The 13,327-nt window shown below is 47.9% G+C and overlaps 1 protein-coding gene across 1 annotated transcript; it reads right to left on the bottom strand.

Annotated features, from left to right (window-relative positions):
- Positions 1 to 7,911: 7,911 nt before the first annotated feature.
- Positions 7,912 to 9,778, bottom strand: Gpr31 (G protein-coupled receptor 31). The gene has a single exon (XM_021186103.2). It carries the CDS (start codon positions 9,721 to 9,723, stop codon positions 8,764 to 8,766), a length of 960 nt encoding a protein of 319 aa, XP_021041762.1. The 5' UTR covers positions 9,724 to 9,778; the 3' UTR covers positions 7,912 to 8,763.
- Positions 9,779 to 13,327: the final 3,549 nt, after the last annotated feature.

The following is a 13,327-nucleotide window of genomic DNA, read 5'->3' on the forward strand; positions in this document are numbered from 1 at the left end:
TCCTGTCATAAATGTGGTTCTACCTCTCAAGAAATTGGTGCCTATTAGCAAGGAGAGGGCAGAACAACCATCGAGTGAGTGAAATACAGAGAGGGAGGGGGCAGCCCGAGCAGACGGAGCTGCTGGCATTGGGGCAGAGGAGGAAGCAGGGCACAAACCATGCCTGGTCCTGCCCCTCCAACAGCTGACTCAGCACCTTTATCCTCTTATCGACCTGACCCCCTTTCTTGGCTAGAAACCCATGATCTAAGGTGAAAATAGATGAGCAGACCACAATGGCACCCGGATGTAGCCCCAGCCACTTGAGAGCCTGAGGCAGGAGGATCACCTGAACCAAAGAGTTTAAGGCCAACCTGAGCAACACAGCAAGACTCGAGATAAAACAGCAAAATGTAGAATTGAAAAACACTCCCATGTGACGTCTGTCAGTGTGGGTGTTTGCCACTCTGCTCCGGCGAGGAATGACGGGTAAGCAGGCACAGAGAACATCATCCATGTGTTCTTCTCATCCCACTTGAGCTTAGGTAAGAAACCAATTCTCACCACAGCACCAGGTTCAGCAGCTTGGGGAAAGTGCTGTTGGGAGTCCCCGTCTGCCACTGATTTTGGTCCTCTTGTACTCCACCCCAGAGTATGGGACTTGCGATAAAATTGGAAACCCTGGCCACAGGCAGGCTGGACTGACCCCACAGGCTGCCACGTCCCATGCCTGATTAAAACTAGAGACCTAGAGAGTGGACCCAGCAGATTTGCTTCTTGGTCCTGACTTGCCACTGAAAAGGTGAGTGTGCACTCCAGAAGAAAAGAATATTTAACTTCATTCACCTGAGATGAGAACTAGACTCCTTACCCAAATCTGAGACATCTGAACTGCACTAGCGGTAATAGTAGTCCAGTTATAGGACTCTGCCATTGGAATCCAGAAAATCTCTCAAGAATTCCAAAGCCGTAAAGTCCTTGGCGCCAGACAGGAGCAGTCTCCGAGTTTGATCTCTTGGGAGCCATGCCATGACAGTAAGGCAGTGGTAGACATGGTGGTGTGTGCTTATAGAGAGAACCTTAGGCTTTCTGGCCAGCCTGAGCTATGCAGTGAGAGTTTGTCTCAAAGAGAAGAAACCATGGTAAAACACTACAGCTCCCTGCCCCAGCCCTAAATACAAATGGTCCCCAAGCTCTTTTCAAACAGAACATCCCCTGTTCGCCATGTGGAACGGGGACAAAGCTAAGTTCACATGGACGAGTCTCCCTGTCTCACAGCTGAACTTCAACTGTTGTCATTCGTAAGGGTCAGGACAGGCTGCCCAAATTTGGCTGCTTGGCTTCTGAGAAACCAGTATCTGGAAGGTGCCTCCCACCCTGCCTGCCCCCCCCCACCCCACCCCCGATGTAGGGCATAGCTAATTCCACATGCCCTCAACACACGTTACACACATACACACACACGTCCTCCACCATTCCAGGGGAGTGTGGGAGAGCTCTTTCTGGAAATATGGCCACCATGCCTTATGCACGTTGTGTCTGTATGCAGTTGCTAAAATCTGACACTAGAGGGCAGTAAGTCCACATACTCGACACTTCCCTGCTCAACCCTGTTCGAAAATGATAGGCTTCTTTGGTCTGTTTCCTTTGCTAGCTCTCTCAGAAGCCAGACACTGTGCTAGACAGAGCCCCCAGGTGAGGCTGCTAGCCAGTGTTTGCTTCTGGTTCCTTCTGCAGCCTGGACAAGCGACTGCTAGTCCCGAGTTCTGAGCAGAACATGGAATCTGTGCTCTGATGGTCCATACTGGCAGAAGCTGAGCATCATAAATGTCACAATAGAACTGCACAGGTGAAAAACATTGAGATGATCAGTGTGTCGCAGCATCCTTGGAACCCAAGGTGTTAACTCTAGTTGTTCCTTGGGTGGAAGGACTTAGATGCACAAATACTGGAGAGAGCCTTTCTGCCTGCATCTGAGGGGGGCTGTTGACCCCAGAGGAAGGAGGGCTACAAGGTCATGTAGAGTAGGGACAGGCACTGGACCATTAGTGACTAAGAAGTCACCCTTCACCCCCATCAAGGTGCTCAGGGACATGCAGCCTTGAGCTATTCCCCCCATCCCCCCACCCAGATTCTCTGATCCTTCTAGCCCTTCAGTTTGGCTCTGCAGCACCTCCCTGCCTCACCAAGTTGTATCACTGAAAGAGAAGGTGAATTGCCTTCTGCCAGCTCCTTTGAAAGATGTCCTTTGTAATGCAAAGTGACACTGCAGAAATTGGAACAGAAAGAGATCACCCTTCCCAGTCTTGGGACTCAGTCTGTTCTCAGTTCCCTGTTTGTTTGTTTGTTTGTTTGTTTGTTTGTTTGTTTGTTTTTTAGTTATTTCTAAGCCAACACACTGCCTGAAGGGTGTTAAGCCATGATGGGGCTCTCTGGGAAGTGTGTGGAGCCAGGGGTACCTTGCAGGTAGTGAAAGCCAGGCTGATGCAAGGCTTTCTCAGGAACTCTGCAGAAAGGACAGACGGAACCTAGTTCTGTGTACTTGTCCAGAGCCAGACCTGGCAAGGCTGTTCTGGAGCTGGGGGCCTTGAGGGAGTTTAAAGTTTTGGTTCTTGGGAACTTGGCTTTTCTCCCTGAAGACACCTGAGTTATCAGCCCCAAGGCCTCTGTGCTCAGCTGATGGCACCCTTGAGATATCTTGTGTTCCCTCTGTACGGGGATGCTTGGTTAGCCTCTTGCTGATTTTGCTCCACTGTGTGATAGCTTTCAGCTGACACCGTCCCTTTTCTCCCAGGAAATAGTACATAAGAAGCCGTACTTCTTAATAAGCCCGTTTGGCATAAGACACAGGCTATACAAGATTTCCCAACCCCAAACTTATCCAACTTCTTATCTTCTAATCTCCTGGTCCTTACACTTGGGACCCTGTCACTGAAGAGAGACCTGCTGGTCCAGGTCATACAGAGACTGGTAAAAAAAAAAATCCCCAAAGTCATGTGTGAGATGTGAAATTATTGTATCTCTGAAGAAGGCTATGAGGATGTATGTCCTGACAGTGGGGAACAGGCAGTGGTAACTGACTTGGGCAAGAGGCACCTCCCCTCTCACAATGCTTGAACCGCTGTCCCTAGTCTGTGATCCCTTAGTCTATGTACTAAGCACTTAGTACTATGTAGTCTTAGTATTACTCATCCTACACCCCTAGGTTAAGCCTTCATTATTCTGCTAAGGGAGGTAGATCAGTCTCAGGATGGCGGACAGTCACACTGGCTCCCGTTTGTCATTCCCCAGGCATTCTTGCTCTCATCTGGGTGTTTCTGCTTGGTGACACCTCTGGCAGTTGGAGAATGGGGTCCAGGGCATCCCTCAGTGAGCTCACCTATTACCAAAGTGACTGTGGACAAACCCTGATGGATATCATGGATTTCACACATGGGGGCTACAGAATCACCTCTAAAAATATCATGGATGAAGAGTTTGTGGTATTGGAAATCATATCCAGAGCCCGGCACACCCTAGGGCAGCGCTCTTTGATTGAGCCACACTCCAGCTTCTGCCCTTCGCTTGCAGTCCACAGCACAGACACTTGAGGACATGTTGCTGTGGACCTCCAAGCCTCTTCAATGCCTCTCAAAGGCTCACACAAAGAAATGGGACTTCAAAATATCCAGGGAGGGTATTTTTTCTACAGACTGAAACTAACTGAAAAGAAATCGAACTTGTAATGGCCATGCCCACTAGCACCACACTAGACCCTTGGGTAGAGATGGTTGGACTCCTTCCTTCCACATTCCCTGACCAGAGTCGGGTCCTGAATGAGAAAGGAGACCGTGAGCACTAGGGGACAGCATGGCTCCCATGTGGATCCTAGCTGGCTTGCTAGAATTTGCTATCATGCATGCCCTAATACTTGTCTTTAAAAGCCTATGAGTCCTAGCAGGACCCTGGAGGACAGTTTCATTTCTACTCATAGAGTGGAGTAGGACTCAAGTCACGGATCTGTCCTAGAGGGGAACATAAATGTCACCCTGCGGAAACTTGAAATCCAGATAGTGGTTGTTAATGGAGCACTTTGCCTCATTGTCAGGCAGCCCCCAATGCTGTGAGAAAGGAGGGCACATGAGGAAGGCACCCATTAACAAAGCACCCCCGAGAGTTCCATGAGATCTCTGCCTGCTCTAGTTTCACTTCTGAAGCTGTGGGAAACACTGACAAAAAGCAAGTTAGGTAAGAAAGATTTGACTGGCTAACAAGTCCAGGCTATGGTCCAGGGTTGTGGGGAAATCAAGGTAGTAATTTGAAACTTGGCATGCCCAGTCAAGAGCAAAGTGAGAACAAATACATGGATTTCACTTCCTTGCTAGCTCTCAGCTAGCTTTCTTCTTACTTATACCATTCAGAGTCTCCTACCTAGGGAATGGTGGTGCCCACGATGGGCTGGGTCTACCTATGTCAACAAGCAACCAAGATAATCCCCACAGTCATGTCCTTAGGCCAATATGATCCAGATAATTTTTCATTAAGGCTCTCTTCCTAGGTATCTCTAACTTGTATCAAGTTGAAACTTAAAACTAACCAGCACGATGCCCTTACACTCAAGGCTCATGGATGTTCCCAGGATCCTCCAACCACAAGAAAACACACTTTCAAGATGCCATCTCTGGAACTGAGAGCATCCCTCACCAACCCTGTTCTGCCAGTGTCATAATCTGGTTGTTTGCTTTCTTCCCAGCACTGTGAGCCCCCAAGCTTTGCCTCCTCAGCCATGGGTGTCTTGTTCTATCAGCCCCGATTGACTAAAACAATGGGAAGAGAATGTAAGTAAAGGATAATCACAGTGTTCCCCACTGGCATTGCCAAGGGCTGGCTTTGAGAGCTTCGTCCATGTTTTCATAATAAGCATTCAGATTCCCAGGAAGAAATTCTGCCTTCTGTCTTCTACAACTACCCTATAATGGGCTGGTGAGGTTGTGAGGGTTTGGAATCCCTGTACAGCAACTGCTGGTAGAGTCAAAGTGATGTGGCTCCTGGGGAAACAGAGTCCCCAGAACATTAAAAAGAGAATTACCATGCGACACAGAAACTCCACTCCCTCCCTGTAAGCAGATTCTACAGGGACATCTGCACACATGTGCTCATACCAAATCATTCACACCAGCCAAAAGGCATGAGCAACCCAAGAACCGATCAGTAGATGCAGGAACGGATGCGATTTATTTTTCCTGGTTTTATTTTTATTGCAAAGAAAGGAAGCTGATGCCTGCCACCTCACGGGTAAGCTCTGAGGATACCATGCTTCGTAGAATGCATCCTTTGTGGAACACACACTGTAGTTCTCTACTCATAAGAAGCATCTAGAGAGCTGGATTCAGACACAGAGAGGAGAGTGTGGCTCAAAGTAAGGAGGGCTGACCACGTGCGCTTATGGAGGAAAAGGCTGTGGGGATGGACGGTGGTAATCCTTCACAGCACAGTGACTGAGCCTCTGAACCGACACAGTCACGGTGAAAATGGCACATAATGTCATGAATGGCATATGACGTCATGAACTTTAACAGATGAAAACCTCTGAGGGTGTCAACATGAGTCCCTCGTCTTCATCCAAGCTCTACCAACCCTGTGTTTTGGTCCACTATTCTGCTGTGCACTGCTCATCATCATTTGGCTTTGAAATGACTCAAAACTTTTCAGAACCCTCAGCCTAAGGGATAATGCCACCCACAATGGGCTGGATCTTCCACATCAAGACAGTCCCCACAGATGTGCTGTAGGGCCAGTGTTACTTAGATTACTGGTGAGAATACCATGTGCACATAGTGGGAATCTTTCAGCAAACAGCACCATTAGCTTTCATTTCTATCAGCATCTTCCTAAAGAGATCATCTTAAGTTTGCCTCTGGAGTCAGACTTTCAAACCGCATTTAAAAACAAACAAACCCTAACCTGCTACATAATTGAGTGCAATTGTTAGCTTGGGCTAATATGCTCACTTTTCTGTTCATTTATGAAGTGGTCTCTGTGAATTGGGCTGTTAGCAAAGCACTAGAGGTGAAGAGGGAGCCAGATGTTTTGGCTGTGAGGGAACAGCGTGGGTAAGGACACAGTGGATGTGGGTATCAGGTGAGTCCCTGCTGTGTCCAACTACTGTTGGAGATGTTGTCCAGGTGAGTTTCCACAAAGGGAATGTCCCTGACTAAGGCCAGAGGCTGGCAGGAGCTGGGAATATTCACAAAAGATGTCAGGATCAGGGGAATCTGACAGAGATGTAATATCAACAAAACCCATAACAGCTATGGTGCCATCTTTCCCAGAAATCTAGTAGCCTGGAGAGATGCTAGCTGAAAGAGAGACTGTAGTCCTGTCCGTGCAACCCAAAGAAGACATAGCTGGGGCCTTGAGACCTGTGGTTTACGAGTGTCCCCCATTTCCTTTTGTGTCAGTGCCTCCCTCTGACAGTTTAGAGGGAGGTTAGTCTGCCACACAAATGCAGCTGTGACCCAGGAGAATGCCTTAGGGACAGCTCTCACCACCCTGGGCAAGAAAAATCCTTTTTCCCAATGTGAGAGATGAAGCCAGGCATGCTCATTGTAAAGTGTGGGCAAAGGGAACAGAAAGCCTTTAGTTTAAATGAACCTTACAAGGTTCCCATCACTGAGCACCAACTGTATGCTCAGCTGGCTGGAGACATGCTGGTGAAAAACAATGTTTCCAAGGCCCACAGACTGATGGGAAAATCAGCAAGGCAAACAGAAATAAGTGCTGATTAAATTAATGTCTACTGAATGGTTGTGACAGGACAGGCTCTCCGTGTTTAATACCTGCAAGGATTTCTTATAGATATTTTCCCCTCATCTTGGAGGTGGGGACAGACGAAATCAGTTATGCATCTTGTCTCAGGTCACAGAGCTAAGGGATAGAGCAAGATGCTATCTCCATGATCTCCCTGGCTATACATGAATAGATTTAAGGTAAGGGACTTTGTCAATGCTGTGTCCTTCCCCATCTTGTCCAGCTGAGCATGTCCGTGCTAAGGCACCAGTGTTTCCTCCTCTGTGCCTGCTGTGGGGGCAGAAAATAAGACCCTGAGGGCAGGGATGTTGTTTGAGGATGTCTCCCAAACCACTGAGCTTATTGATGTGTCATTTGTCAGGGACAGAAATAGGCAGAGATGAGGCAGTACCGCTGAAGTGAGAGAGGAGTCCAAGGCAAGAAACTGGAGGATGGGCAGGGAAAGCTGGGATCCTGGGCCTCCCTACACCTGCCCAGAAAAGCTTTACAAAGAGTGGCAATGGTCTGTTTTACAGCTCCATAAGAGAAGAGTCTGTCCAGATAATGGCATGATGTTCAGACTGTTGTAAGTGCAGTAGCAGACTTAAAGGTCCAAGAGTAGGAGAGATCTGAGACTCATGTGATCAATAATACAACATAGGGAATGTTTATGCTAAATAAAAGGCTTTCAAAGCATCATTTAAACTGCTGATGCCTGAGGGTGGGGAGAGAAGACTGGAGCCAATTTCCCTCAGTTAAAAGGGAAGAAAGAGGGCACAGCACAGAATGCTTCCACTCAGCAGATTTTAGTCACACCCTGGTCAGGCTGCAGTTCTGTCTCAGGCCTGTGACAGTCTGCCCTCTTAGAAGGAAATAAATCCTGAAAACCAATATACTGCTGTAGAGTCTCTGTTCTCTGGGGACTCTATGGGACTTTTCTACCTTTCTGCATAATGTCACAGGTGGGGTCCTGACAAGGAATCTACCAAGCAGGCAAGGAACACTGTAAGCAGACATGGTGATGCCATTGCAGTCAGCTTTGGCATCAAACAGGGAACACTGTAGGATGCCTGTGTGAAGAGCCAGGGCTATTGTAAGAGCATTTAGGAAGGCAGTAGGTGCCCCCACAAGCATTGTGGAGATTTCTCTGTGCTGTAACTGCCTTTCTAGATGTGAGCATACAAACAGAGATAAAGTAGTGATGAGCCCTTTCCCTCTGCTCAACAGCTGTGCTTGGCCTGTGTGTTCTAGGACTGAGGAGACAAGAGCAGCCCCAGCTCCCATGACATGATCTGCCAGCCCTTAGCTTGCCTCAAGCACCATTTCAATTCCAAGTCCGTTTCCCCAGGACGAAGATTAAAGTATGGCATCTCTTCCAAAGCAGGGGAGGGAGAGTAAAAAGTAGTCAGACATTCAAAGCAAAGCAAGAACTTCTAGGTCAGTTTTGAGGCAATTAGCAGACATTTCTTAAAGTGAGGGAGGTAGCTCACCGGACTTTCTGAGACACTGTACAGCCTACACAAAGAAGAAATTTATATATATATATAAAGAGAATGTGACCTCTTCAGAGCCTGGGGAGGTTGCTGGCGTCCCTTGTTCTGAGCTCCGTGGAGGGCAAGAAGACAGTGGTTTGTACACTGGGGAATGGAAGCATGGAAAGAGAGCATGACCGGGAAGACCAGAGGGTGCTGGAGCAGCATCAACACTCTCTTCTGCCAATGCAGTCAGTGAGTTCTTCCTGTGTTGAAGTGCAAAGATGCTCAACGCAACATGGCAACTCCATCAGGATGGCCACTGTGCAATGGAGGAAGGCTCTGTCCTGGCGATTCAAATCAGCCACAGGGCACTGTAAATATCAGGGGGAAATCCAAGTGAGCCCAGCTTGTCACCACAGAGACGTACTGTGTCTGGATTCTTGCAGTGCAGTTTCTTTCTCCTTACCCTGAGACTATTGGGTTGTTACTTAGATCCAAAGTGGTTCCCAAACAAAAGGTGAACTGAGGATTCCAATAGTCATCAGGAATAGGAGTCCCTGAGGTTGTCGCTAGGTGACTCTGCTGCCTTCCTCCTGCCTCGAAGGCTTTTGAGCACCTTCCGGTATGAGTGGGTGAAGGCTGAATTGGAGAAGCAGTAGATGGCTGGGCTCAATGTACTGTGCAGGCAGGTGAGGCTGCCAGCGATGTCAGAGGCCCGCACTATGGCTTGCTGGACACTGCAGCTCTTAAATTCCTGTAAGATGTGCACCAGAGCCCTGGTCAGGACACTAGGCAGGAAGCACAGTCCAAACAGTAGCAGCACTATGGCAACCAGCACCCTGGCCCTCCGGATCCTGGGCTGTTTGTCAGACTCTCGGAGTCTCTTCTGGAGGGTCCTGATGAGCCCACTGTTGCAGATGGAGATGAGGCCAAAGGGAAGCAGGACCTGAAGGAAGAAGAGTACCTCTTGGCAGGTGGCAATGGCCTTGGCCCCTCCTGTGGGGTAGAAGCTGGGGCATTCCGTGAAATTCTGGGTAGTCCTGCAAGTGAGCACGTTTTGGGGAGTGAGAACAACCATCAGAAGCCAGATGAGGCTGGAGATGCCCCAAGCTGCCCTCAGAGACAGCAAGTTAACTCTGAGCCGAGGATGGACCACACGCAGATACCGGTCTAGAGCCACTGTCGTCAGGAAGGCTACTCCCACACCACGGCTGAACGCCAGCAAGAAGAGCAGGACTTGGCAGGGCATGTGTCCAAGTTTCCAGGTCTTGCCCTTTAGATAGAAGGCAGCAAAGAAGGGCAGACTGGTGACCAATAGCAGGTCAGCCACCACCAGGTTGAACAGGTAGACGGCATAAGGCTTCCATACTTTGAGACGGTAAAAGAAGGTCCAGAGGGCCACAGCATTGCCCATAAGGCCCAGCACACACTCCAGTGTCAGCATGGTGCCCACAGCTGTCTCCACCACAGTGCTGGCAGCTGAGCAGTTGGTGCGCTCCATGGGCCTGAGCCTCACTGAGCTAAAGCAATGCGAGGAGAGAGAGGGGCTAGGAGGCCTCACTGTGCTCCTTCCTCTGAGAAAAAAGGAAAATGCCCCTTTCCTGTCACAAAGCACACAAGTTCTGCATTTATTCAGTGAGAACATAATACTGAAACAGTGCCAGAATCTGAACCAAGTAGCCAGCAGAATCTGTTTGGGGAAAGAGGATGAATGGACACAGGGGAAGGCCCCAAGTTTTGCTGTTTCATTTGCCCCTGAGAAAGAGGAAACTGTGTTTGACTTTGTATCAGGGGCTTCAAAGCCAGGGCCCTAGTGTTCTGAGAAGGCTTAGTGGGCAGAGCCATGTCCCAGCTGCTGAAGAAGGAACTGAAAATGGTTCATGACATGAAGATATCTGCACCTTTAGACACTTAAAACAATGATTGGATTGAATCCGGCAGGCTGTTCTGTGGTGTGAACCAGTCTTAGATGGCTCTGTAGTCTGACTGTTTCATGGGGAAGGTTTACAATTCCCTTCCTCAAATGGTGACATTGGTAAGATTCTGAAGTGTGGCTAGATTTTACACATTAGGTCAAAGCTGATTTTCATATTCACTTGAAAGACTATTTCAGATTTCTTGGCTACTTAAAGTTGAACTTTTCATTTATTCTATCCAGTCAAAAGTGTGTGTGTGTGTGTGTGTGTGTGTGTGTGTGTGTATACACAAGAGAATGTTTTCTGCTGAGACTCTTCCCTGATACTCACACTACCTACATAGGACCTGGAACACTGGGTTTTGAGCCCTGCAAGCAAGGTAGAATCCTTCCATCCATTCACTGTCTGTTCCTTGTCATAATACTGCACGAAACCATATTCCTCTGTCTGGAACCATGTTCTGGGAATGACTTGTGCTCATGAGCCATGTAGATGCACCATGGTTGAGAGTTGTAGAGACAGAATAGAAGGTTTTAGAGAATGCCAATCTCAACGGTTGGACCACTAAGGCCTCTTGATAGGTAAATTATGGACATTTGAAGGATGCAAGACAATGTGGAAATAAGGGGGTATGTTGACAGTTAGGACATGAACACTGTGAAAGCCATTATATTTCTTACCATGGTGACATCTTCAAGCATGAGCTCTTTGTGATGTGTGGGAAGGGGCATTGGGGAGTCTCATGGAACCTAGATCTTTTGTCCCAGGAAGTGTTGCTGCCCCACCCAGAACAGGACTGATCAGGGGCTACCTGCAGACCACATGCACGTGTACTACCTGCAGACAGGAGTGCATGTGGGCTACAATTAGACTGGAGTACATGAGGGTTGCCTGCAGACCCAAGTCCATGCTTCAGCTCTTACGTGCACAGCTTATCACAAAGAGAAAGGGTTATTTTGGATGCTGAGACTCACTATCTAGTTTTATCTTGAATATTTATAATTCTTATTTGATCATGAAGCCAATATAGTGTTATAGGAAATATGGAAAGAAGTAAAGTACATAGAAGAATACTCATGTGTAATCTCACTGTTGAGAGATACTGCTTGCTCAGAGTCTGGCCATTCCTGTCCATGGTTTCATTTGCAATAAACACATCACTGATTGCTGTGCACAGTTTTCTACAGCTTTGTTTTTCCCTGTATCCCTGCATATTTCTCATGTCATTGGGATTTGGTTAAATCTTGATAATATTGAAAAAGTAACTTCACCAGCACATTGTAGTGAGTGAGCGTCCTTTAGGTTTGGTCTGTCACATTTCTAGCAGAGGCAGTGTAAAGATTTCTAGAAATTGAGAGTGGGCCCTGCACCTCACCTGGGCAGCACAGCAAAACTGACCATGGTGGTATGGGGTGGGCAGGTGAACCAGCCCTAAGGGCAGGGGAGCAGGAGACCCTGCCCCTTGCTGGCTGCAGTATTGGGAGAGCTAGTTGGGCAGTGCTGAAGAGCTTATCCCTGGTGGTGTGGGTGCAGGGGAGCTGGTGGGCGGACCAACTCAGCTACCACCCAGACCCAGGTCCAGGCCTTTGAGCTGGCTCACCCCATCTATGAGCATCTACAGCATCTATGAGCTTCTTGAGTTCCTGAAAGCTTCTGTTCTGCAGATTCAAACCTACAGGATCTCCATGGCAACAACAGGAGACCTGAGAGGAGCCCTGGTGAGGATCCAGGATTGACAGAGTAGTGGAAGCCAGAGGCCTCGAAATAGACCAACAACTCATTGCAATGAACAGTTGCAAGTAAAGTTCTTTGGCCAAAAGGGAGGGCTGTCCGTGTGATACCCTCTCCCTCTCTCCCTGCCCCTCTCCCTCTCCCTCCCCCCCCCATTCTATCTTATTTTCTTTTGGGGGACTGAAAGTATAGAGAGAATATAGGAAAGCATGGGGAGATGGGTGGGATTTGGGTACATGATGTGAAATTCACAAAGAATTGATAAGAAGGCTAAAAGCAGAATGCTAGAAACTCGACTGTGTCAATGGCTCTTTGGGGGGCTTGTGTGTACACAGTGTTAATGTTTGTTTTTATAAGTCTTCTTTTGAAATAAATGTAAAGTTGACAAAGGGAATTTTTATATTCTTATTTTCTTGGCAGACTTACTAATCCAGGAATTGAAGGAAGCAAGATTTTTTTCTAAGAATTTGTCAAGGAACGTGTTCGTGTGGATTCTTGGATCACAGAAAGTCACGCCCACCCATGCAGGTGAGAGGGACTGGCCTTTCAACTGCCTTGCAATTGTGGTGCGTCCTAGTCCAGGGGCCGGTCGTGTTCTATATGAGGTGAACCTGTCACGTTGTCACAAGCCTCTAGAGTTGAGCTATGACAGAGTTGTCTGTAACTCTAGTTAACTTACCCTCTAGGAGGCTACTCCATCACAGACTCTGCCCTCATGCTCTCTACCTCGAGATCCTATGTCAGGGATTCAGAGATCAACCTTGTTTTCCTGCTTCACACATGCGTGATCATGCATGCCTCGTAGGCTCCCTAAGCTGCACTTCTTGGTAGTCTGTCTCGTGTGGCTGAGGAGCCTGTTCCCATTGCTTGTGGGAGGAAACCAGGAGCAGGAATTTCCAGATGGGAACTATATTTTATCAGTGAATTCTTCATTTTAATTTAATTCCTTTTAATCATGCAAAGGCTGAAGCCAATATAATTTAAGTCTTCTGTCTGGGTCCAGGGAGAAAGATCCTCTGATGCTCAGAAGAAGGGAAGTGAGATCTTCCCAGCGTGCCTCTCACCTCAGCTGTGAGATCTTCACAGACAGGAGGAAAGAAGAGAAACTGATATACGGGGAGGGCTTCATGCAGGACTTCTGGACCTTCTACTGAGACTGCCTGTGAGTATGGAAGGCAACATGTATTTATACTGACCCAGTATGTCTTAGCTTGGTCGCAGAACAATGAGTGATGCATGTGGTATGCTTATCAAGTCATTGTGGTACTTACGGATGTGATTTCTGAAGTGGTTCCCCCAAGCTTATTTTAATTTCTTTTCTATTTGATATGAGGAGATGTCATGGCCGAAGCAACTTATAGAAGAAAGGGTTTACTTGGAGTTGACAGTTCAAGAGAGCCTATGATCATCATGGTTGAGAGCATGGCAGCAAGCAGGCAAGAATAGCCCGTAGCAGTA

The sequence above is a fragment of the Mus caroli genome, chromosome 17 (genome assembly GCF_900094665.2).
Source record: "Mus caroli chromosome 17, CAROLI_EIJ_v1.1, whole genome shotgun sequence".
Lineage (NCBI taxonomy): Eukaryota > Metazoa > Chordata > Mammalia > Rodentia > Muridae > Mus > Mus caroli.